This window comes from Semicossyphus pulcher, unplaced genomic scaffold, assembly GCF_022749685.1.
Source record: "Semicossyphus pulcher isolate SPU_LCO1_2020_fin unplaced genomic scaffold, fSemPul1.0.p SCAF_7, whole genome shotgun sequence".
Classification (NCBI taxonomy): domain Eukaryota; kingdom Metazoa; phylum Chordata; class Actinopteri; order Labriformes; family Labridae; genus Semicossyphus; species Semicossyphus pulcher.
In genome coordinates, this window is record NW_027211748.1 from 9,390,001 (window position 1) to 9,415,906 (window position 25,906).

The following is a 25,906-nucleotide window of genomic DNA, read 5'->3' on the forward strand; positions in this document are numbered from 1 at the left end:
AGAATATTTCAGCAGCATGATTAGTACTTGGGGACACCTTTAGCACTTTGTTCTCGTGACTGTGTTTCTCACACAGTTCATCATCTTTCATCACACATGACTCACAGATCAGCAAAAAGTCATCATGGTTAAGGGAGTCGCTCTTGTTTTTTTCCCCTTTTTTTTATTCAGAAAAGAATTCAGTCCAAAAACGATATTTGCTGCAGTTGGTCCCACAAAGTCTAGCCTTTGTCAAGGCTGCAAGATATTTACGTTTTCTGCATTATTAATGTGATTGATAATAAAGCAGATGGTTCATGAATGAGGATAAAGACATGAGTTTCATAAGATACACACATACATGTACTGTAGCTCAAACCCACGTGTGTGTGTGTGTGTGTGTTTGAGAAAGGGACAAGCTGTACCTGCTCCATTTTGCCATGTGACATTCTTCATCACACATAACATGCAGCAATGCTCTCATGTCGAAAAGATGCAATTTGACATGAATGCAGAATGATTAATTACACTTAGAGAAAAGGAGAGTGGGGAAAAAGTGAATCAGCCAATGAGATCGCTGGATTTTAGCATGTTAAAACAAAGTGTATCTGCAACACATGAAAAAGAAAAGCTGGAAATATTCTATATTTTTATTTTTTAAAACAAAACTAAGAAGGCATTAATGTGTCTCGAGCCTGAAGAATGTGCTTTTATTTTTTAAATGCTAAATGATGTCCTAACCATTACTAAACAGGAGTAATTAGTGCAATTCTGGGGCACCAGCTGTGGACTCATTTTGCGTTCACTTAAAATAAGGGGCATTCATTTGTAAATGTTCTCTGATTTAAAGTTTTTATTGTTTGGGTCTTATCATGGCATGTGTTGACGATAAGCACTAAATATAATCTAAGCAGTGTTATCCTAATTAACAGAGTGAGTATATCCCACTGTGCTTGGATTGAAAACCAGACAGTGCTGCTGCTATTCAGTTTCAACCTCCGCATTAGCAGCCTCAACTCTCTGTCCCTGGACCATCTGTGTGAAAGCCTGAGAGGCTACTGTGTCAGTCCCTTAATGTATCATCTATCAGTCTCCCCCTCAGCAGAGTCCCAGCAGTGATACGAAGCACTCGGCTCAAGCCCACGGAAGCTCTTTGATACCGCCTCCTTAATTTTGATGACTAATTGGGATAAATTAGCAAGAATACTATAAAAATGGATGAAATACGAATATAAAAAATCTTCACGCATGAATTTCGATCCATGGGTTGGCTTGGTATCCTATTTGTTTTTAATTTTGTGAAATAAGTGTGAGTATTCCCCAGATTTGTTGATGTTGTGTTAATGAGAGAGGGCTGAAAGCGATGAATAATTCTGTTTGTTTTTATACATGATCGACTCTTCCTGTCGCCACTCAGAGAAACAACAGTTTTTCATGGAGACATTTACCCTCGTGATGATCGAGACAAGGACACTTGAGGAGGATATGGTTTAAAAATGAGAGGAACAGTGGCAGAAACTCTATCGTTATCTTTCTTCCCATCAAAGTGCTTTTTGTTTTAAGGTTAAAACTGTACACTATTCACATACACATTGTTTGGACATAGAGGAGCATGCTGAAAATTCACAGTTAAATCTGAAAATACTGAATTTCTCTAAAGGTGTGCCTATATTTTCAAAGCTATGGAATGAATAATTGTGATTTTAAGAACGAATAAAAAGGGGCATCACATGTTACATGGAGTCACAGTGGAAATTAAGGTCTGAATGGAAACGCTGGAAGAGACTGCCATCAAGAAGGTGCGACTGTCCTTTAGAGTATACCTGTTTTTATGTGTCGGTTATCAGAGTTTATTTGAAGATATGTCCAAATGTAAGAGGTGTAAGTGTCTAACATGATGGTGTTTGGAGCGCTATAGACAGTTTTGCTCAAGTCTGTCATCTGTAGATATTAGATTTGAAATAAAGTTGGTGCAGACTGATAACATGTTAAATGGGACTGAAGCCAGGTGAGGCTGTTTGAGACACGGTAAGCACGCCCTCCGTTCCTCCCTGGCCGAGCTTCTCTGCAGTGCGCAGGTCGCCATAGAGCCTCTCTTCCACTGACACTACCAGTTTGTCTGTCAGGCTGCTCTCTGTCTGCAGGGAGTCCTCTGACAGGATCGCTTGACTGCTGTTGTTGTTCCTGTTGTCGACTCTTGGATCCATGAACCTCTTTTGTGTAGTCACAGTGGTCAAAGACGGGCTGGTTGTGCTTTCTGGCTCCTTTTTTGTAGAGACTTGGCAGCCTTCAGGGTCACCGGTCGACTCTGCACAACTCTTTGTTGCATCAGAGCCTTCAGAGGTTGAGCTGGCTGTTCTTTCAGTGGCGTCCCCCGCAGCTCCTCCACTTGTTGGATCTTTGTTCTCTGTGCTCTCTTTGGCTGCTTCTTCACAAGCCGCAACCTCACTGGCTTCTTCATCTGCCGCACTTGCGATGCGAGATAGTGTGCTGTGATACCTGGTGTCTAGAGGGTATCCTGCGCTGTCACCCCTCCGCAGTGGAGTAAACCTCTGCCTCTCTAAAGATGGAGAGTACCTGCCCCCAGTGGCTGACCCTGGGTCGCTGTATTGCTTGTGTCTCTGCCACTGTTTCCGGAGGTGAACTCTGGATCGGTGCCTGGTGCGCAGCGGAGAATCCTGCTGGTCGAACCGCGGATCATGGCGGAGAAACTCGTTGAAAAGAGCGTCCGTCTTCTCATCGATGCTGTAGTCACGGCGGCGTAGACAAGGTTTGTGCGGAATACAGGGAGGTTTGATTGGCTTTATCAGCGGAGACATGAGCTGTGGTTGTGATTCTGGAGGTTTCTGAGGATGGAGGGGCTTCAGAAGGTGATATGGTTCTTGGAGGATCAAAGACTGGCTGCCAGTTTGAGATCTCTCCTTCAGTTTCTTCTCTGTCTCTTTGCTGTCGGCCATCTGGTCCTCCAGCTCCTCCTGAAACAGCCGGGCCTCGATGCTCTCGCACACTGATCCTTTTCTCCCCGAGCTGGTGAAGAACAACCTTCTCTCAGATGCTGTCTTCCCTCGAGGAGCTCCAGGAGTCCCAAAGAGACGCATTTCCTCAGGGGCCCTGGATGGTGCTTCAATAGAGGCATAGCCACTGTCCATCTGGAGGAGCTTACGGTTGCCTGCCTCAGCCTCTCCTCCAGCTCCACTTCCTATCTCATTGTCCCCTCCTGATGCACCTCTGATTCCTCCCTCCAACCCCTCTCCTTCACCTTCTCCTTCAGGCTCATCGTCCAGGTCTTGGGACAAGCAACTATCCAGGCCAGAGCGAGCACCTGCACCACCGAAGGATGAAACGCTGTCGGCATCACTGCGGATAGACTCCCGATCTGTGCTGCTCTGGTCCGAGGAGGCGTATTGCTCAAGAGATGCTCGCAAGCTCCAAATGTCTCTGTACAGGGAGGGAGGAGCTTCCGAACTCTCCTGACGAATCATGAAGGTAAGAGATGAACCAGAGTCGGTCCTTCGTCTAGCTTCGGCTCCCAACACCACCTCATCTCCGTCTTCTACCTCTTCCTCACTCTTTTTCCTTGACTCAGATGTTGTTTTTGTGTCTTCAGTCTTACCCAACAGGTCTTCAAACCTTTCCTGTATGGCAGTGTCTTGTTGTTCCCCAAACAGGTCGTCATCTTCTGCAGATTCTGCCTCGACTCCTGCCGCTTCTGTTCTTATACCTGCACCAAATCTTTCCTCTTTTTCTACTCCTGTTCCATTTGCTGTGGCCTCATCTTGTCTCTTGGTGTGGCAATCGTTTAGTGATCGTGTTAGTGAACAGAGATCCTCTCTTCTTGTGCTGTTGCTGCCACCCACCTCCTCCATGGCCTCCAGTTGTAGCCTGCACAGAGGGAGTAACAGTTAATCGACAATTCTGGGAATTTCATGGCGCAAGTCAGAGGGTAATGGGAATGGATATACCTGCTGAGGAAGACTGAGGATGTGGGTGCAGTGGCGGGGTGAGAAAGCGACTCTGCAGAGAGTGCCTGAAGGCCAGTGGTCTGAATGGGAGTTTGTGGAAAAGATTCGATAACCTCATCTCGTAGAGGAGAAGAGTCGTCTTCAGTGTGATCAGTGGTTTCACTTGCTGCTCTCTGTCTCTGAAAGGGCCGTCTCTTGGGAGATCCTGTAAGAAGTTCACAGAAAAAGTTTGCCACTTGCCGTTTCTTTTTAAATATTTTAACGCTACTCTTTTGCAAAGTTAGACTTCATCATCAAACGACGCTTACTCATCCATTTATGACATTTATTCAAACCTTTAGCGTCCAAGCTGGCAGCCCGGTGACTGCTGTCAAACTTCCACCTCCTGAAGTAAGGTCCTGCCCCCTCCAGACTGGCATGGCGCCGCAGTTTAGTGAAGAAATGAAGAACTGAACTCTGGCCCAGAGCTTGAGTCAACTCTCCTCTCATCCTCCTTTCGCTCTCAGCCTCTCCCCTGTCCCCGACAGCCTCCATCTGCAGGAAGAAACGAGAGGAGGATGGAGGGAGGTGAGAAGACATAAAGGAGGGGTGGAGGCAGACGGGCAGAGATGAATCGTGACGGGCAGAGGCAAAGCCCTCAGGGGACAGCAGTTTGTCACATTGTCACTCAGTTGCAGTGATGACTGATGTCACAGTGCATCAGTAGGTTTGCAGCCTGTGGCTTTTCACAGCTCTGTTCGTGGATTAATCTGCTCCGAAGAATACGTCTGTGTAAATGAAGCTCTGGACCACCAGTGTCAATACCTAATTACTTAAAAACGGAGTCCGTCAGTCACAGTTTACAGATTTTTGAGGACATTTGTCCTTTTCATTCAAACAAATATGTTTCAAGCAGGATATAAAAATGTCAGCTGTGATGTTAAACTTTTCCCAGAGGCAAAGCTGAGAGTCAGAGTCTTGCTGTTTCATTATCGGCAGAAGCCGGGGATGAAAATATTGATTTTGTCTGAGAACAAGAAAAGGTAATAAAAACTGAGCATGTCATCAGATGTTGGTAAATGTGAGTGAGGGTGATTAAACAAGACTAACTCTAAAGCCATGTAACATTGCTCACAAAGACAATGCTAACATGCTAATGTAAAGCAGGTATGCTCAAATGTTTACCTATATGGATAAAGTTAACTACTAAATAATGTTGTCATGGTCCAGGGATCACTAAAGATCACATCTGAAGGGAGAAATGTACCAAATACATTTCTCACTATCGGTGACTTATTCAGCTGAGGTTGAGATATTTCAGTCTGTTTCAGAGTGGTTCTTTTCACAACAGACAGACATAGCAATCCAAATAGTTATTACGCTAGTGTATTAAACTGTATTGAGCTGTAGTATTTAACCATTTTCTAACTCTCAGTACAAAGTGGAAAAGGTGAAACTCACTGTCTGGGAGCGTGTGTGCTGTGGTTTCAGGGCTGATAAGGCTGGTCTGGGCCCCTGCTCCAGGATGGTGGAGTGATGCGGGTCACCTGGGAGACCGCCGCTGAGGCTCTGTCCCTTCCAGTCAGGGACTCTTCTGTCAGCGGGCTGGAGAGTCAACACAGGTTAGAGACAAGATCCCAACCTGATTCATGAGATAGATCAGTCTCTGTTAGGTCACCTGATAGATGGTGAGGGGCAGTTTGGGAGTGACAGCCTCACTGATGTTGACGGTGCTGCTCTCTGTTGAGTCACACTCCATGATGGTGAGGATCTTCAGGTCACACGGAGCAGGTGCCAGGTGGAGGTGGGTCAGCCGGGCCTTTTTCAGGTGGTGGAAGTCTCCCTCAGTCAGAGTGTACCTGAGAAAAGGGATGAATCATCATCATCCTATTTAAGGACATCAACAGCCTATAGAGACAATAAGGTAATCTCACTTAGCCCAGCTGAGCAGTACCTGCGCACTTTATCCTGCGTCGTCTTCTCCTGTTCGTAAAGTGCAGATTCATTGAAGGAGACTCTGCGGCCTGTAGACCCGGTGGAGACAAATCGTTCTGACTCTCCATCGTGACAGCTTGAAGCTGAGAGAGCGTCTGATTCATCCAGATGAATGGTAATCTCTGAGTGACGAAGAGGACAAGGACAAACGGAGAAAGAGTAAGTTACGAAAGTGGACAAGAAGGCTTATGTAAGACCTTATTGAAATACCCAAAGCTGACCTTGGGTGGGCTGAGAGTCCTCAGCATAGGTGGTGTTTGTCTTCTCGAGGTCATCGCTGGCTCTGCAGGGAGAAACAAGTTTTACTCTTTGTGCTCTTTCTAAAAACATCCATTCACACCTCAGCTTTTTAATTTCCTTATTGTACAGCTTTAATCCACCGCTGTCACAATCACGCTGGCTCCTGTAATCCTCTGTGTGTGTTTGCAGAAGATTCAGTGCCTGCCAGGTCCCACACAGTTTGTCACCCACCTGGAGTAGCGTCGTCCCCCCATGCAGCAGCGGTGACAGAAGAGGAGCAGCAGGGAGAGCAGCACCAGCGTCCCCCCGGCAAAAACGCTCAGCAGCACCAACAGCAGCACATAGTTCTCCACCTGGCCCGCTGAGACGGGCACGTCCTGAGGAAGAGCAGCCGAGACAACAGGTCAGGACCTCGGCAGTGGTGCATCTAGTCCAGTACACTTTTTCATATTTCCAATGGATTTACTGTGTAGAGTCAGAAATACATCCAGAACTACACTTCAGAAGCAAATACTTGTGTTATACTACACAACTTCTTCTCTTCTCCCCAAGCAATAAAAAAAGACGAACGATAAAGTTTAAAATTATAATATTCACAGACTGCAAGTATCAGCCTTCAAACCTGATGACAGGTTCTCACCGTACTCTGGTTGCTCTACATCAATTACATTTCCATGGCTTGAATTGAAAAGGATTTACTGGATCCCTTTACTCATTCCAGCACAATAAGGCAGAAGTGTACATATCTGTGTTGTCGTGTGTTGTTGTGAGCTCGACGGCTGCTTTAAACCTGCTGGGACGGTAATTGATTCCTCTCCCTTTGAGCTCGGCAGCAATGAGGAATGTCTTTGTCACATTACGCTGTCAGATAAGTGCCGTTATATTTAATAAGGGGCTGAATTAACACTGAAAGACTTTCTTAAGTCCCTGCTCCTCACAGTGATTCTTATCCTCACACACACACATGCATATACATCCTGCTTACACACACACATGCAGAGACAGCTACTCTCTCTGATTAATACTCTCAGTCTTGGCTGAGCGAGCCTGGGGATGCTAATCGAAACGTCAGCGAGACCCTTAATTCAATTTCCCAGCTCTCCTCAATGAGAGGGAAATGAGGCCTCCGCAGGCTAAAAATGGAAATTTGGAGGAGGAGGAGGATGCAGACGCACATGAGCAATCCCCACACAAGACTTTCCTGGCTCTTCTTCCGATGTCAATATCAAAAGCGGGCGGAAAAATAATTGGGGCGCTTTTCACCGCCGCAAATGGAATAGTCATCTGTTGCAACGTTAGGCATTTTAAATGTTAAAGGTTGCACGGCTGTAGAGGAAACAAAGAGGTGGAGAAGCTCCTCGGAGGGCAAAGACCGACCTTTAGATGATGGTGACCTTAACAGGAGCAACAAGGTCAAATCTGCTGCTGGCTGCATGTTCAGACACTAATCGGTTAATCCACTAAATCAATCCATAACAACTTCAGATTACAGTAACATGAGACACAAAGTCAGCAGTGTGAAAATGTGTGAATACTCATCACAATAGTTGCAGATTAATTTCCTGTCAGTTATCTGATGCAGGTGCATTTGAAAGCTGTGGGTGTGAGTGTGTATAAAGGGCAACACCAGCTGTTTTTTATGTTGACTCTGCGTTCACTGTAAATGGTGGAGGTAGTTCCTCAAGACAAAGCATCAATCAATCTGTGTCAGCTTCAATCACAAGCCCAATCTAACAGCAGCAACGTGCTACACAGCGGAGGGAGAGTCCATAAAAACAGCTGCAGATTGTGCGCGTCAGAGCGAATGAAAACATCTTCTTTTCAACCTCAAACCTGCTTCATGCCCGCACATGTTAAACTAGGTCTCATGTCACACAAACACGCACACATGGAGTATATCTTTACATTCATTAGACGCTGTGTTGGCCTACATTCAGCTGAAGCCTCGGGGAAATACAGTATAATGTATTTGAAGCTGTATGGAAGTGTGTGAGAAAAAATAACAGCATAATAACGCACACACTGATACACCCAGAGTTCAGTGTGTGTGTGTGTGTGTGTGTGTGTGTGTGTGTGTGTGTGTGTGTGTATGTGCAGCACGCAAACACACACAGTTTGTCAGAGCGTCTGCAGCTTAATGAAATCTGCTGTTTTTTACAAGCTCAGCCAAACAGGAAGAACAACACAATCAATCAGCAGAGAGCAGCAGAGTCAGTCTTTACTCCATGTTTCTAACACACACTGAGTGTGTCGATGCTCCTCCACACAGACGGCTTTAACTGCCCGATAATCACCGCTCACATATCCATTTCTCCAGAGACTGCATTACACACAAATCCAGCCGCACACACAGTCCTGTTTTTGAGTCAAATCCTCTTTGGATACAGATCCGACTGTCCTCCACACCTGGAATATAATACCTGTGACTGGAACACTGTGGTGTTTACTTTCTGGCTTCCTATTGGCTGCTGCTGCGGCTCAGTTTGATCCATAAAGTTTTGTGGAAGAGCTTTCTGTCACCAGACACTAGCTCATGACGGTGTAGGGAGTGTGTTGATGGTGTTGGATGTAGGAGAGGTGGGTGTAGACAGCCGTACTCACAGTGGAGTTGTCGGTCAGACTTGTCAGGACAGGCGAATCATCGCTCATGGTCCAGGTCAACGTGAGTGAACTCTGCAGAGGACGGAGAGAGAGCAGTCAGGAACAGCTGTCGCTTCTTTGAAGACGACGATGCAGCTTCTGTTATCGTTAACCGAAACATCAAAGTGCAGAACATTTTAACGATTAAGTGATGTTCAATTGTTTTCTTATCGTCAACAAATCCTGTGAAAAGATCAAAAGCAGCTGTTATGTGTTGTTTATAAAGAAGAAGCTGTGTCATAGATCTCCAAAGATCTGTTTAAAAACTATTAAAAACACATCAAAGAGGTGCACAGCTGCACCTGGTGATGTTTACGTTCAAGGCGATGAACGCCGCACTGAAGGTTTTTTTCTCAATCCTACTTTCAGTCTGCTGTTGTAAAGTCCCCCACGAAACCCTCTCCTTCATCCTGTGTGAAAGGCTCCTGCTCAGAAAACATTTACAGATTTGTGACTCATTTTTAAAGATTGTGTTTTGCAAGTCTTCAGCAGCAAAAGAGGCTTTGGACTGAGAGCCACAGACAGGCTGAGAAAGTTGAAAAGGCTTAAAATCTTTTGTTTGTTTCATGACATTTGTTGACTGTAACACGACTCATTCTTTAAGCGTGTATTGATTTGATGCTGTTTTTTGGTTAAAAATTACATATGCTTTTTATCAGACTGTTTTTTTGTTCTTTCATCAATTTTCCAGTTCAAAGATAACGCGTGACAGGTTATCACATCTGCAATGCTGCAGGTGTTCCCACAGGCGCACATTTACCAGGGAAAACTATTCATGATCAAACCCTGTCATGTCCACGTTAAATCATAGAAGAACGAGCATACTAAGTGTGCTTTTTTTCTTCTTACCCAGCGTCTGTACATGTGCCTCCTGATGATCAGCAAAGCACAGGGATCTGGGAGCAGTGGTTTATCGGATTGTAATCCTTCAGATGTCATTATGTGAAGCAGCTCAGATAAAAATCTCAAGCACTAAAGTGTATTTTGATCACCTGAGGGGGGATATACAGGATGTTCTGGGATAACAGACATTTTACACTCTGTTTTTTTAAAGCTCATTTTCTGATTTTCTTTAAAGTTTTATTGTTTTAGGGTCCAAAAAAACGTGAAATAGTATTTCTGCATTTCTCCACCAGTTATCCTTCCTCCTTGAAATAGCATTTAGATGGTCAGCGACTTTAAATGTGTTTTCCATACCATGTGAGCAAATATAAGTACTTCAAACAGATAACTTGACATATAATGTGAAAAATATTTAATGTCCCTTCAAACTATTTCTCATGCTCTGGGGTGGCACCGGGGGAAATTTGAGCTCACAGTTCTTCCTGCTATTTAATATTGCACTGCCATAAAGTAAGACGAATGTGACCGAGAGAGTATGAACAAAAAATATAAATATCTTTACTTTAGTCTCGAACAAGCAATCGGACACTGTCTGTCATTAGAGGTTCCATGATGTGTGATTACGTCTACAGCACCAGTTTGTAATGAAGGCTTTCATTTACAGTTTAAAGTCCTCAGTTGAAAGCAAAGATAAAAATGACATCAGCAGAGTGATTTTCTCAAAGCTCCCCTCAGAGCAGCAGAACACATCACACAACACAGGCTGAATGGGGAAGCAAAACTGGTGTAATGCCCCTTAAATAACCCAAAGTGACATAAACCTTAGTGTTATCTCGATTCAGCCTGTGCGTTAATGTGCCTAAAGATTTACTGACACCTCCTGAAGATGGACTATTAGCAGCAAATTAACCAAGAGTCCCTCACAATAAGCTCCGCATCTATCGACCACAGACCGATGTCAGTGAAATCAGACTCTGGTGTCGAGGAGAGGAAGGAGAGAGAGACGCAGAAGAACTGACAGAACATGATTATTTACACGCAGAGCAGCTTGTGTAACATCGGTCCATGACTGCATACCTTACACACACCGCCGCACGCTCGCTCACCATGTGAGAGTCATGTTTTATGTAACGTCTCATACATACCAACAGCTCAAGGTAACTATGACGAGGAGCCAGCTCTGAATAGCAAGAACACTCAACAATAGAGAGCCGAGCGCACACACACACACACACACACACACACACACACAGATTTATGTTCGATTTTGGTAATACTTCACTTCAACCCTCCTATTTAAAATAAAATACAAATGTAATACAAGGTTTTTACACATTAGTTGTAAGCAGATTTGAGGACAAGTGATTGTTTGTAATGTTCAGTATTTGTCTCCTATAAAAGCAGTAAAAGCTGCACCAGCCTCAGCTTATGGATGCCAACAGGAGCAGTTTTAGCTGTAAACAATACATATATAAAACCTTAAATCTGCTTTAATCAACATTATAAGTTATAAAACTATTCTTTACGTATACTGATAGTACATGATAAACAGGGGGACTTGTGTGATTTCAGCCTTTACAACGTTCTGCCTGTTTTCTTTCTCTCCCTCAGTGCAGCTGCGATGAAAAACTTCTGTCCTCTCTTTTCTTAATGAATGACAAAACGATTTAAAGCTCGCAGAGGAATTAAATGATTAAATCATCTCATTTTATTGTTCAAGGTCTCAAAGATGTCCTTGCTGGCAGACTTTTTTTCTTGTATTTCTTGGTACAGTCAAAAACACCTCTAAGCCCACACTTGGAGAAGAAGCAGAGGAGCAATTTATTCTCATTTCACTTTATTAACTAACCTGTCTGTCAGAGTGACGCCTGGTTAACAAGTCAAATTCACCCTTTCATCAGTTCCTCTATTTAATGATTTCCTCAGTGTATATTGTCCATCCTCATGTCTGGACAGTCAAACACAATGTTGCAGTGAAACTCACTTTATGCACACATAATACTTTCTGACATAACACATGTACTATAATATATATACACGAAACATTTCCATGGTGGATCAGTCATGACACTCCTGATAGGAACCCACCTACAGCTTGGCTTTAAATTGTAGCAGGTTGAATGTTGAGGACTATAGAAGCTATGGAAAACGTCAAGGTGCAATATGAAGCCAAATATTTGCTTTAGAGTAAACATCATGTAGAATATAACACACAGCGAACTGTAAGTTGTTTACTTATTAGACACTTTAGACAAATACAGTTTATCCACTTTTAGGGCAACTTAAAGGGAAAGTGTGTATTTTAATATTTTTATCATTATGTCATTGTCGATTTTGAGAATGAATGTCCCTTTAATTATTATTTTTGTTTGCTACATAATTATATATATATACTTTTAAAAATGTTAAAATGTGTTTTATAAAATGATGTATTCATTCCTATTTTTATTAATACTACATTATTAATACTACTACTAATAATAAAAATACGATGCTAATTATTGTTTTTCTTATTAATATAATAATAAATGCCCTTATTTCAACCCTATACAGCCGCCCTCCGCCCAAAAATCCAGTGTGTGTGTGTGTCAGTGCGTGCCCGTGTGCGCGCGCGTGCGTGTGTGTCCCGTCAAACACGTTAAATCCCCACATCATCTCTCGCTGTAAGCACACAGTACATCAGGCAGCAGACAGATGGAGGCGGCTCAGACACACAGACATCTAAAGCTACTTTCTAGTTAATTCCAGCAGCGGACTGTTATTGTAGGATGTTTATAAGCAGCATCAGTACACGGAGGCAGGAGGAGGAGGGGGCAGGATGGTGATGGTGTCCAGATGTGTTGTAACTTACGGTGTATACAGGCGGTGTTGAGGCTCCGTGCAGACTGACTACAGAGACCCGCTGCAGCCGGCGGCGCGCGGCAGCAGCAGTAGCCTCAGCATCAACTCCCTCTCTCCTCCGAAAACCCTCCGATCAGGGCTGTCCCACATCTCTGCGTCGTGTGCGCTCAGCCTGCGGGGATAAATCACGATCAGTAACGCATGGAGCCTTCGTGTGCCGGACTCCTCCGTCCCACACTTAAACCACCTATCCCAACATCTTACATAATGAAATAGAGGCACATTTCCCCGTTAGCACGCGCCCAGGTCCGCGGACTGGTCCTGATGAGAGCGGGATAAAGGATGGGACTCACCCGGCTGAAGACTCCGTGAGAAGCGGCGCTCCACAGGCAGCGTGCCCCCTCTGCATACTTTAATTTGGGCTTCAAATGAAGACTGTAGTTATGAATGAAACCACACGCGATTAGACACACCCACCGCCCGCTCCCGACGCACCACGTGACCTGTGCTGATGATGATGGTGGTGTATGTGGTGATGATGATGTGAGATGGAGGAGAAAACCCGTCCTGTGTCACAGCAGTTGGTCATGAATGGCGGAGGCTGATCCGGCAATTGATTGGTTGTGTGTTTGATTCTTTATTTAATTTTTTTAATCATTATTTATCTATTTATCTTTTTTTATCGACACATACATCCTAATCAATATTTTTATACATTCCAATAAACTTTTTTCTTGTTGCAAGACAAAATGCAGAGAGAAAGCTAGATTTGTGGGCGTTTTGTAATCTCACCTTTCACCACCAGGTGGCAGCGTTATACCATTGTTTCTGTAGTTTAAATACACTTCGGATCGAAGTTCTATGTGCAGATTTAGTCCAGTCCTTCCGTGGTCCATGGCAAGGCTCCCAGAGGACCCCCAAGTAAATACAGAAGAGTTTTATTTCCCTTTCTTGGTAGAAGTAGTTATAATAAGAGAATCTACTCTGTAAAAACGGCCTGTGCGGTATAATGTTATTTGGTTTCCTAATGTGTCGACTAGTTTAAGAGGTTGATGCATGAACCTACTGTTTTAGCACAGGTCTATGCCTCTTTAATGATTTGACCTTTTTAATGTGACTCTTGCTACCCATATATAAACAGAAAAACAACCTTTGTAAGAGTATTCATAATTGTAAGTTATTCATTTTCATTCAATATTTCTGTTATTTGGTCTATTACTTGTGTGTTGTGAATCGCAAAAGTTTTATTTGCACTCAAGCTGTAATCCAGAAACTTTTTCCTATCTCACCCTCTGCAGTTTGCGTTCTTATGTGATGTAGAAACGGAGGTGTAGCGCAAATGGAAAAAGCTTCGGCAGCAAATTGGCAGGAGGTTTAATCTGTGCCTGTATGATAACAGAAAGTATGAGGAAGTTGAGTCTGACAACTAAGTTTGACATCTGAGGAACTCCTTTTAGGTTATTGCACAAAAAAGTTTGCCCCAAACTTTTGAAATTGGCCCTGAACTGAAACAGCTGTTTGAGTGACAGAAATAACTGCACACATGACCAGTTTGGACTCAGAGCCGCCAACGTGACCGATATGTGTTTACTCGCTGGACCTACCCAATATAATGAAGCCGGTTGGTAATGAGGCCTCACTTTTTTTGGGGCAGACACAGAAGAGATGCCGTTTGTTCAGGAATGTGACCTCATGTCCCCTCGGCCATGTCTGTGTAAACTTCTCCAGCTATATAAAGTACATTCCAGGACATTTTGAGCTCCTCCGTCTCTCTTTCCACCAGCTAAAAAGGTTGTAATGTACTCTACAAGAAGAGAGCCTTCAAGAAACATATACACTGGACAATAGAAGAAAAGGTGCTGCCACTGTGGGCACAGTCTCAGAGAGTTTCTATAGCTTTTAAATATCCCCCTACAAATACAATAGCTATGGATAGGTTTTACAGTTATGATAGGCTGACTTTGCACAATGTAGTTTTTTGATATTTACAAAGATGGAAAAACTCTTTTAAAGCAATTCAATCATTGGGACTGAAAAGAAAATACAGCAATTTTTTTAATGATTCTGACCATTAAACCTTGCCTCTATTTAAGTTTAAGTGTCACTACGAAGTTCTGACCTTGATTCCATTGTTTTTTTGAGTTTTTGAAATGTACACTAATTCAACTGAAAGAATATCTTGGTTATAGCACACTGATAACATGTTAGCCCTGTGTATGTATGTAGTCATATAGGCATGGACAGATTGGGACACAATGGTACAAAGAAAGTAGTTTTGCGTGTCTCTGTAGTTGATTTGTGTCTCTGTGTGATTGATCAGGGTTGTTTTATTAGCGTTTCAACTTTAAGCAGATGCTCTGGTTAAGGGTCCCCCTGATCACTTTTTTCCTTTGGGCCTGTGCCTCATGGCCTCTCAGTAATCAACCCCGATGTGTACTGCTATCTTGTTAAAAAAAGGAGTTCCACAGGGTTCTGTCCTCGGGCCTTGTCTCTTATATATATCCGTAGACTTCAGTGTATCCAGCAGAACTACAATATTTGATCAGTTTCTTGTTTAATGTAAAATATGTTTATTTTAAACGGTAACGGTAACGGTAAACGCTTTTACCGATTTTAAACAGTAAAAGCTGTATTAAGCTTCTGAGGGAGCTGTTTGACGTCTGATATTTTCACAACATTGTTTGAAGATAAAAATAATCTGGTGGAGGTGGAGAATGGAAGGAGTATGTTTATCAGACCTCTGTAACTCACTCCTCATTTCTGCTTGTGGCAAAATGCTCGAAGCTACTAGCAGAACGCCCAAATCTCAGAACCAACTGTGAGTGACGAAGTTGCACTGTGGGTAATGTAGGCGCCAGATATTGACAAGTAAGAAGAATATCCATCTTTTACCTAAACCGCTCATCCTGTTCAGGGTCGCGGGGGCTGGAGCCTTTCCCAGCTGTCATTGGGCGAGGTGGGGTACATCAGAATCAGAATATCTTTATTTGTCATTGTAACAAGTACAACGAAATTAAAAGTGTCAACCAATCTGTACATCATAAATAAGAAAATAAATCCACTAAAAAGCACTTAAAACATAAACCCTTGAAAAACATATTGCACATCAAATGTGTTTTTCTGTGTTGGGTGTGGTGATTGCTGTTGGGAAAAAACTGTTCTTAAATCTGGTTGTCCTTGTTTTTAATGCTCTGTATCGTCTGTATCGTCTACCGGCAGCAGTTCAAACAGAGTGTGTCCAGGGTGTGAATTGTCCTTTATAATGTTGTGCGCCTTTTTGAGGCAGCAGGAGTTGTGTAGGTCTTCCAGTGATTGGAGAGGGCAGCCAACGATCTTTTGATCTGTTTTGATCACCCTCTGGAGTGCTTTCGTCTGAGCTACTGTGCAGCCGTTGTACCACACACATATACAGTAGGTAGTGTGCTCTCGATGCAGCACCGATAGAAGGACACCGGTAGTATCTGTGAGATGTTATTCTTCCTCAGCACCCTCAGGAAGTCTCTGTTGGGCCTTTTTCAGCAGCTCAGAGGTGTTCACGCTCCAGGTCAGGTTCTCCTCGATGTGGACTCCCAGGAAGCGGAAGTCCGCCACCCTCTCCACACAGTCCCCGCCGATGTGTAGTGGTAACATGTCTGTACTTTTTTCCTGAAGTCAATTATGACCTCCTTGGATTTGGAGGTATTGAGCAGCAGGTTGTTCTCCCCACCCCACACAGTCAGTCGTTCCACTTCTTCCCTGTAGGCAGTCTCATCCCCCCCAGAGATGAGTCCCACCACCGTGTTGTCATCGGCAAATTTGACGATGGTGTTACTGTGGTGAGTGGGGGTGCAGTCGTGCGTGTAGAGGGTATAGAGCAGGGGGCTCAGCACACAGCCCTGTGGCGAGCCGGTGCTGAGGTTGAGGGCCGTGGATGTATGAGGGCCCACGCTCACCCTCTGACTGCGGTCAGACAGGAAGCTCTTGAATCACATGTCTTTGGACTGTGGGAGGAAGCTGGAGACCCCCAAGAGAACCCACACAGAAAGGCCAACTTTGTCCAGAACCAAAGGTGACCTTCTAGCTGTGAGGCAACAGCGCTAACCACTGCACCACCATGCAGCCCAATTATAGTACAATGGAAGAAAAATATATGTAATGTACATTATCCAGCGATCTTAAGCCACAGTTTGCTAACAGAAGCTTTCCATTAATTATTATTGTTTTTATTGCAGAACTGTTTGTGTTTTGTTTCGATGGCCGACTTATTTTCTTATTGAGTTTTGTGCATTTGCAAAGGCCCCACTAAGGGCTGGAATAAGTCAATATATTAAATGGTATGTGGCACTGGTCCATACTCTACAACTCCACAATAATAATAGGCATAGGATAAACTCATCAGTGGTATTTTGGGGTCTTGTGCTTTACTGTGTCTACGAGTAGACAGATGGCTGAGCTAAAAACGCAGTTCATTCAGATTTGCATCCCAACTGAGGATCTAAACTAATGCATTTAAGATCAGTGAAGAGCCTTAAATACACTCCTCCATCTGTGTTTCTGTATTTTCAGACAACACGTCAGACATTTGAGGATTACCTCAGACTATAAATGAGATGCTTGTTGAAATATTCAGGACTGATTCCTTACACACACATTTTTTTATCACAGAAATTCCAGGAACTATAAGGTGTAACATACCAGAAGATTAAAGCATCTGGGAAATGATGCCAAGAGAGGCCCTGATGGGGTAGGAGGAATGTGGAGGATGAACACAGTGTGTGTTTGTGTGTGTGTGTGCATGTGTGTGCGTGTGTGCGTGTGTGTGCGTACGTGTGTGTGTGCGTGTGTGTGTATGTGTGTGTGTGTTCCTGGACGGTTGACGTCAGAGCTGCGTCTGTGCTCGCTCTGGAGAGCAGGACATCCTGTGGAATTGTTCTCAGCGAGGCCCGAAGAATGTAAAGCAGAAACCTCTCCCAACCAGCTTGTCTCTGTGAAACGTGGGAGGTAGCTACGCCGCCATAGAAGAGTGAGGACGGGGGAGGCCCAGTGAGCACAAGATCTACATCAGAATCACACAGGGACATCGAGTTCATCTGGTATTTTGATAGAAACAAAAACAGAGGGAATTCTTATGAATTTTCAGAGATGCTCAAAGATAACAATGACATTGAGGTTTCACATTTAGTTTCACTGCAGATCCATGCGCCAGTAATCTTAAGGACAGCTCTAATATATCTATTTATCATGTTAGCAATCAAGAGAAAGAAACATATAGATGAAAATACTGCACGATAACAGCCATGCAGAGTAAAACAGCAAAAGAGGACAGGATGGACTGCAGGGGTGTGTTGTTTGCAGACAGAAGAGACACAATGAACCAACATGTCTGCTTTTAGGAGAGTGTGTAGAGGAGTGAGTGTGGGGGTGGGGTGAGGAAGAGAGGTGGGTGATATGGGAGTGCAGTGACGCAGACTGGATAAAGTGGGGGTGTTGTGGGTGTAGCTATTTTTAGCCACCGTGAGGAGACTCATATTAGCTGCATTTCTCTGCCCGCCCCGGCTACCTACGTCACTTTACTCCAAGCTGCTCCTCTCTCCACTGAGCATCATGTGACAGGTGCAGCCCGAGGCCCCCGCTGCGGACCACCAGAGGAGGGACGAGAATACTAAACAGCCGAGGGTGACAAAAGACTGCAGAACACAAAGGACAGATGCTGCCTGTGAACGTGTCCTCCTCCTCCCACCGGCAGAGCAGAGACGTTATACAGCATCTATAGATGTGTGCATGTGATGGAGCGGTCAGGGTGTTTCCCTGATTCAGCTCAGTGTGAGCTGGGCAGCTTTCAGCAAACATGTGACCTTGAAAATAGGAGGGAAAAGGAGGAATGGTTATTTACACCCTGTTTCAAAATACATGCTTTATTACCAAATAAGGGATTTCTAACTATTTTGACGAGATTTAATTGCTTGATTAAACTTGTTATAACACATCTGGTAGCCTACCTTCAAAGCCTTTTTTTCATGCTCTTTTACATTTTGGGGATATTATAGCAGCTTAAAATGGCTCAGTGTGCACACAATTACCCCATTTTACCATTATACAGAAATATATATTCCTAAAAATATCAAATAAAGGATATTGAAAATATTACTTTTGAGCTTTATGAGATGACTCACCTTAAGGGCAGTTGTCCAGTTTCCCAGAGACCTCAGGTTTTACACATTAACTAGGTTATCTTTTTTACACAAGTGTTCCATGGTAAAACTTTCGAAAACCCCCTGCAGTGTAGGCTATCTTGATTAAAATCATACATCTAGTTTACTATTGGTGGATATGTAAGAAGGACATGTAAACATTGTGCTTAGTTTCCTGACATATTGTGATAATGTGATTAATCATTGACAGTATTACTTCCAATAATCCGCCCTTCCACTGGAAAATGAGACGCGTTGGCATGTTGACAGCCTGTACACAATGTTAGAGCGCTGAGCAGATTGCATCATTTATGAATGGTGAGTGAGGCACAAGACAGGGTGGAGCCATGTAAGGAAACAGGAGATTTGATTGGACAGAAGAGGGTGACGGGTGTATGAGCTCTCGCTGATTGGCTGCGTGTCCGTGTGGGCGTGGCTTAGACTGACAGGGATGTGGTGCTTTACGCTCGGTGGAGTAGTGCCGCTTCTGTCACCGTCAGAAATAGGGATTGTAGCGGTTTGTTGTGGTTAAACCGTGTTGTAATGTTAATACTGAACGTTGACAGGTGCTTCAGACTGTCCGCTGAGGAATGAGGAGCAGGAATAAAACAGAAAAAACACCGTGTCACGTCGTTTCAGTTCAATCTAGCGAGCAGAAGCTGGTTTTAAATTTGACCTGTCATAAAAAAAGTGAATGGAGAAGCAGGAACAGGAGCAGCGGGGTCTTTGTAGCTTCACCACGGGCAGGTCCACCTGCTGCGGGGCTGGGGTCTCCTCCTGTCAACCGGCCATGCGTTTGTCCATCACCTCGACCACCGGAAATCCAGTGGAGCTCAGCGTCCCCCGAGGAGAAACTGTGGAGGGACTGAGGACTCACATCTCCCAAAAGCTCAGAATGCAAACAGACAGAATCGTCCTCCTGCATAAAGACAGGTGAGTCTTTTCTTTCTTTCTTTCACGTTCTTCATGTAGAATTAAACACATAATTGTTCATCAAAACTGTTATTAGTCTACTATTTTAGTCAACTTATGCTGACAATATGATGGGTACAGGCAGCTGACTGCAGGTAAACTGTTGGACCTGGGTGTGACAGATGGCAGCAAACTGACTCTGGTCCCTGTCGTTGAGGCTGGATTAGTTGTAAGTAAGCCCATCTTACACTGGGGGGGGGGGGCATTTACATGCTCTTTACGTCAGATAGAAAACGGTTTTCTTCTACTTTTGCTGCCACAGTGCTCGACTGCCAGAGCTGAGAGAAGTATGATGGACGTGTTGGAGAGTTTAACAGAAGCACAGGTGAGTTTGTTTCAAAACACCAGTCGAATGCGAGCATGAATAAGGTGCAGAATACAAAATATGTGAAAATCATGATCCTCAGAAACATCCACCTTGCATGTGGGCTTGTTAGGGGCTATTTTGCTGAAGAAATATCATCTCAAACGATACATAAAACTCCTTTAGATTACCTTCAAAAACAAAATATGACAAATCCTGGAGATACATTGATTTCATTGGACAGTGGTGTTTGTGATTTAGCTGTCATGGAAAAAAAAAACCCCACACATTCTTGTTTTGATGCTTAAAGGAAAACATGCACACGTTCAAACATTATTGCATCATGTCCTTTACATACGTCTGATAACTGACAGTCATATAGATACTAAAACACACACACACTACACAGCTGCGAACTTAACTGGAAGAGGGAGGTAAAATCCGGTGCTGGTTGACACCTTTATTGCAGAAGCGATTCACTGTATTTGCGACAGCATGTTCATCATTTATCACTGTGCACTTTAATCTATTATCATGGTTATCTGTGGGGTTTGAGGGGACATTCACAGGAAACAATGCATGCATGTAAACCCATATATCCACCACGACTTTCATCTTCTATTAAAACAACACTGGAATCAGATGCACCAGTTGCCTCAGTTGTCCTTCTGACAATGTGTGTTTGCTGTAGCGTTAAACTGCAAATTATGTTACCATGGCAACCACAGGTGTTGCCAAATTACGCCGGACAGAAATTTTAAGGATTGTAAATTTAACTCTGAGGTGTTCTCTCCTGACTGTCTCTCAGATCAGCGACTTCCTGTCCGGGCGTTCACCTCTGACTATTAACCTGGGAATCGGTGCCCATGTGATGTACGTGCAGCTGCAGCTGTCTGCACAGAATGTAGCCGAGCTGCAGCGGCACCACCAGGACTTCAAAGCTGGGAGCCGCAGTGAGCTTCAAACTGGCCTGCCCGCTGCAGCCAGGATGAGCCACCCAGACTCTGCACCAGCCCGGTCCTCAAACAACACTGCAGGATCCACAACCTCACCTGCCTCCCAAAGCTCTACTCCAGCCCCCGACTCCTCTGACTCTACATCCAGGATCCAGTTAAACAGACCTAGAGCAAGAACTTCCTTTAACTCAACAGCCCCCGCCTCCCACCTCCTCTTATCCACCACTGCGCATCCACATCAGTCCTGTCCTCCCCACTCCTCCCACAAATCTTCTCCAGTTATGTCACCCCCTTCTCTAGCTCCTGGTCGTACACATCCCAGCTCTCCACTACAAGCAGCCACACCTGTCTGTTCACCTGCTCCCACAGGCTCCGATCCTGGACCCCCGAGCCCAACACCAGCCTCAACCTTCAAAGAGGTTAGCCTCACATATTCTACTGCATGCCAAGAGCTTGTTACTTCTTATAACTTTTCACTGTTATTGTATATAAATGTGACAGTTAATATGGACTGATGGTTTTACAGAGTCATGTTCATTCCTCACCTCCTGCTGAGCCGTGCCAGCAGCCAGGGGCAGTCATCGAAAGCTTTGTGAGCCACTCTCCAGGCGTCTTCTCCGGGACTTTTTCTGGTAAGTTTGTGAGCAGCAGAGGCCTGAAGAGATTAAAATATGATAAGCCTTTATTGAAGCCCACAGGGGGAATACAGTTCCTAAAGCACCGGAAGGGAAGATAAAACTACGAAAAAAATATATAGTAAAAAGTGAATAATAACAGGTGTATAAAACTAAAATGAGCACTGATCTCAGGTTCTACTGCTGGCCTGCTGATCATTTGGTGCATGTCACCTCCCACTCTCTACTCCCCCCTTAAAGGCTTTTAAAGTCTGCGTCCCTCACCGGCCTTTTGATAAACCTTTCAGAGCCATGTTGCACACTGAAAGACTTGAGTCCCCCTTAAAATGAACAATCTGCTTTCTCATTTCTGGAAGAAAAAGATCCTGTCTTAGTTTTTTATTTAATTTAATTTGCATCCCAAACTACCCACTTACTCTCCTTGGATGATAACTTGCACAAAGGGCCTCCTCTTCCACTAGTAGTCTATCGCCCAGTATTTGGTCTTGCTGATAGTGAGTTTCAGGTGATTGTTGTTCCATCATCTGGAGGATTCAAGAGGAGATGACTGCCAGTGCTCCCTAGCTTCTCCAGATGTGAGAGGGCCATGAAAATGATAGCATCCTGACAACATCCTGGCATGTCTGACAACATCCTGGCATGTCTGACAACATCCTGGCATGTCTGACAACATCCTGGCATGTCTGACAACATTAGACTTCTGTTTCTGGTTACACAAAAAGGATCTTAGTCTTTAAAAAAAAAGGACCGTCTTTGTAGGGATAATTTCCGTAATGTTTTCAGAGGTGTTCAATGTTGCAGCCATTGCGACCGTATCACAGCTACGGCTGAGGACATCTACTGGACCTATTCCAAAAGTTTTTGTTCTTATGTGTCATTTCAACACCCAAATTTGTAAAAATAGGGCCCAGGTTTAAAAATACCAAACTTCTCCTTTAAAGGAGGTACTATCTGCAGTGGAAAATAAGGTCAATATTTACTCTGAGGTTGAGGAATGAGCCAGACCTGTGGCACGTGTCTACTTGTAATACCGAACTTCTCCTTTAATGTAGGTTTGTAGTTTGTAGCTGATCATAACAGCAATGTGGCATGAAACTGCTTTATCATCATTTTCAACGTGACATTAACACAAAAACAGAGGACCATCTGCTCTTTTTTGTTGGTGTTTTTGTGGGCTGCCAATTTAAAAAATCTTGAGTGAATTAAAGATTTTTGGTCAGAGTTGATGGTGGCTTTCCTTATTTAAAAATGGGGAGGTCCCTGCATATTTATAAGGGCGTAACCCAACTGGCTTTGCTGAAAGTGACGCATACTGTGCTTTGATTGGCTAAGACCCATTGCCTTGATGCATACTTGCATACTAAGAACAGGACACATACTGGGTACTCTCTACAACTTTTGCCAAAGGAAAAAGCTCAAATTATTTATTTTAAGCAAGTTGAGGCAAGACGCAAAATGCAGTGGAAAAGAGGGGATCGATGTTGTCTGGCCCAGTAGCTTTGTTTATTCAGAGGTCTCCTTTCTCACCTGGCTGGGGGTCAGGGTGGGGCGAGGGGAGGGTGTTAGGTGCATTGACTGGTGTCCCTGCAGTGACTGACGTCCTGTGGATGGTGGTGGGGGTCGTGATGCAACTTCCAGTGTTATGGAAATGTTGCGTCGGGCAAAGCTGAGGGGGGGATTGTCCTCTGAAGTTCGGGGTTTAGCAATAGAGTAGGAGGAGGCCTAAGAGATGATTTGCATTGAGGGAAGGAGAGCTGGGACCCCTGCAGTGGTGTGAATGGGGATGTATGATGGGTGGGAACCCCAGACACAGCTGGTGGGGGGTTGTGTCAGACCTATTGAAACCTATGCAAGCAGATTGCGGGTCCTTCTGCTCTATGGAATCTGTTTTATCTCACTCACACCTCCTATGCATTGTTCTCTTCTTTTTTGCCCTTAGTCTTCTCCATGTTAATGAGTTTTGCTCCACTTTAGATGGATCAATTAAAAAATAGACAGAGCGATAGATAGACTTTGTTATTACCAATGGGAAATTCCATTGTCAGAGCAGCCACGTCACAGAAATCGCCATAAGAAATTAGGTTGTCAGAAAGCAAATACAACTAAAATTCCAAATTGTAAACAAAAAGTAGATAAGCAAGATGCCCAAAACTCACAAGAACTGACAGAATAATTCAGAGCACTTCGTTTGTTTAGTCCAAAGATATTCAGTAACTTCCACATGACAAAGACGCGCAGCAGTTTCTGTATATAAGCAGCTGAAACCACTGAACCAATGGATTTTATTTTTGAAAACTTATATCAATTAATTCGCCTTTTCCTCTACTATTATCTACCTCTCCATCTCTCCTTTAACCCTACTTTCTTCTTTTCCCATCAGGCACTCTGGCTTCTTGCAGTCAGAGCAGCATCAGCCATCCTCGAAGTGGCATCGCCATCATTCTCCAGATCCTCAACGACCTCCTCAGAGCTGCCTTCCACCACCAGGGGGCTCCACCTGCTGCCCCTCACCTGCATAGTCCTGCTTCAAAGCCGCTGCTCACTGCAGAGGAACAAAGAGAAGCAAAAAGTAAAACACTGGTGACCCAGAGGACAGAGCACCTCAGTAAAACTCCAGGTGAGCTTTCCCCAATAGAGAAAACACCATTTTATTCTGTTACAGAAGACTGTGTTCATAAAGGTTACTTTCCTCGTGCAATAATACATTTCAATTGGCCTAACTGACACTGACCAAGCCTAGGGGCTGTGATAAAAGGCCATGTTAAGTCACACACCCATGGGTGAAATGTGAAGACGTTAATCATTGCTGAAGCTCAGTAAGATCCTCGATATGTGTGCTGACCTGAGTTGGCCTACAGTCTAAATTTCACCCACTGCTGTATTATTTCCATCACTTTATAAATTCTGTGTAGTTGTTTTTCCTCACAAGCCCAATGTGTTTTTCATGACAGGACAAACTGTGACCTCTAGCTGACATTATTTTAGACCAACGTGTCAAATATTTGGCCTGATGAAGGACTTCAAATCATGGCTTAATAATTACATTTGTGCATTGGAGCTGCATTCCTGCTTTGTTTCTCCACCTTTTACTTTTCTACACAAAAATCATGGATGTATTTCTGATGATAAATTGAGCTACTCATTGCAGAACAAAACAAACATTAGCTTTTTTTTGTGTTGCATGTTTAACATGTTGTTATGTATCCCTTTATTTCCTGTAGATGATGAGAGTCACCCCATCCAGTCAGCCACACAGGAGAATCAAGCACTTCACTGTAAGCTTGAACGCCTGCAGTTTTTGATGCAACAAAGGCGGACTCGCAGGCGAACCCGCAGGAACTCACACCTCTCACAGACGTCCCACCCATACCAGCACAGTCACAATCGTCCCTAGTTTCCTGGACTGAAAAAAAGATCCACCCCCCCGGGAGCAAAAACTGAGCTGACCTCAAACTTATGGGGGAAAGAGCAGCAGAGTGACCCAGGACCCTAAAAGGTTTCTGAGAGACAGAGAGAGACATGTTGTTGTTTTTTTTTAACATTATGAGCATTCCTGAAGAATGTAAGCCCAAAATATCCAAGGAGTCTATCTTCTGTGGTCGTCACTGTTCTGAGCATGTTCCTTCATCTGAGTTCTTCTAGGAAATTGGCTGTATTGATATGTAGCATATGTCACAAGAACTACACTTCAATATTATACATGGTGTTTTGTAAAAAAAAAAACCTCCAAATGTATGTTTCATGTATTCACATGCCTTAACTGTACATGTCCTGAATGTAAACTGCTCTGTTCTGTGTAGAGGATGTTCCTTTAAAAAAAATTGTATGCAATATTTAAATGTAAACATAAGGAAGAAAAAATATGCAATGAATAAAGGAAAACAATGGAAAACCCACACATATTTGTGTTCAAACCCTTTTCAACCAGAAACAAGTATATTTCATTGATCTCTTATTGTTATGGCTTTTGTAAGTATGTATTTTACTCTTAATTTTATTTTCTACCTCATTCAAACATAACAAGACATTTATTGAAAGAGTTACAACATGTATGTTATTGATGTATGTGTAAAGTCTGGTAAATAAAACCTAATCTAAGACATAACAGTTCTCAGAAGGTCAAATGGAAATATAGTATAATGATGTGATTGAAACAACCAATACAGTATGACTGATGGAGTTGAATAAGAAAAAACTGTGACATTTTCTAGAGTAAGAAGCAAAAAAAAAAAAACAAGATGTAAGAAATAAGCAAACAAACAAAAGAGGTAAACGGTCTATAACTAAGTAAACAGCCTGAGGATACGTAAACAGGTTTATAACCATAACATCCAGTGCAGTAGGTGGCGGTATGGACCCGCCCAGTTGCTAAGTGATCAGCCAATAAGCA

The 25,906-nt window shown here is 43.6% G+C and overlaps 2 protein-coding genes across 2 annotated transcripts; one reads left to right on the plus strand and one right to left on the minus strand.

Annotated features, from left to right (window-relative positions):
• Positions 1-142: 142 nt before the first annotated feature.
• LOC138611488 (voltage-dependent calcium channel beta subunit-associated regulatory protein) lies at positions 143-12,883 on the minus strand. Its single transcript, XM_069684637.1, has 11 exons — positions 12,833-12,883; positions 12,490-12,651; positions 8,757-8,828; positions 6,387-6,532; positions 6,137-6,198; positions 5,875-6,037; positions 5,599-5,779; positions 5,382-5,525; positions 4,277-4,475; positions 3,942-4,146; positions 143-3,861 (listed from the first exon to the last, which is right to left on the minus strand). Exons 3-11 carry the CDS (start codon positions 8,802-8,804, stop codon positions 1,968-1,970), a joined length of 3,042 nt encoding a protein of 1,013 aa, XP_069540738.1. The 5' UTR covers positions 8,805-8,828; positions 12,490-12,651; positions 12,833-12,883; the 3' UTR covers positions 143-1,967.
• Positions 12,884-19,138: 6,255 nt separating this feature from the next.
• Positions 19,139-25,609, plus strand: LOC138611976 (midnolin-like). The gene is made up of 7 exons (XM_069685256.1): positions 19,139-19,582; positions 19,703-19,790; positions 19,884-19,946; positions 20,734-21,300; positions 21,408-21,513; positions 23,897-24,133; positions 24,738-25,609. The coding sequence occupies exons 1-7, from the start codon at positions 19,344-19,346 to the stop codon at positions 24,908-24,910; spliced, it is 1,473 nt and encodes a 490-aa protein (XP_069541357.1). The 5' UTR covers positions 19,139-19,343; the 3' UTR covers positions 24,911-25,609.
• Positions 25,610-25,906: the final 297 nt, after the last annotated feature.

Excerpts from the sequence above, each read along its gene's own strand:
- LOC138611488 (XM_069684637.1), bottom strand. The coding sequence starts at position 8,804 with ATGAGCGATGATTCGCCTGTCCTGACAAGTCTGACCGACAACTCCACT. Across the intron at positions 5,526-5,598 it reads TGCCCCTCACCATCTATCAG|CCCGCTGACAGAAGAGTCCC; the intron begins GTGACCTAACAG and ends TTGACTCTCCAG. Across the intron at positions 4,147-4,276 it reads TGCCAGCTTGGACGCTAAAG|GATCTCCCAAGAGACGGCCC; the intron begins GTTTGAATAAAT and ends AACTTCTTACAG.
- LOC138611976 (XM_069685256.1), top strand. The coding sequence starts at position 19,344 with ATGGAGAAGCAGGAACAGGAGCAGCGGGGTCTTTGTAGCTTCACCACG. Across the intron at positions 21,301-21,407 it reads CAGCCTCAACCTTCAAAGAG|AGTCATGTTCATTCCTCACC; the intron begins GTTAGCCTCACA and ends ATGGTTTTACAG. Across the intron at positions 24,134-24,737 it reads GCACCTCAGTAAAACTCCAG|ATGATGAGAGTCACCCCATC; the intron begins GTGAGCTTTCCC and ends TATTTCCTGTAG.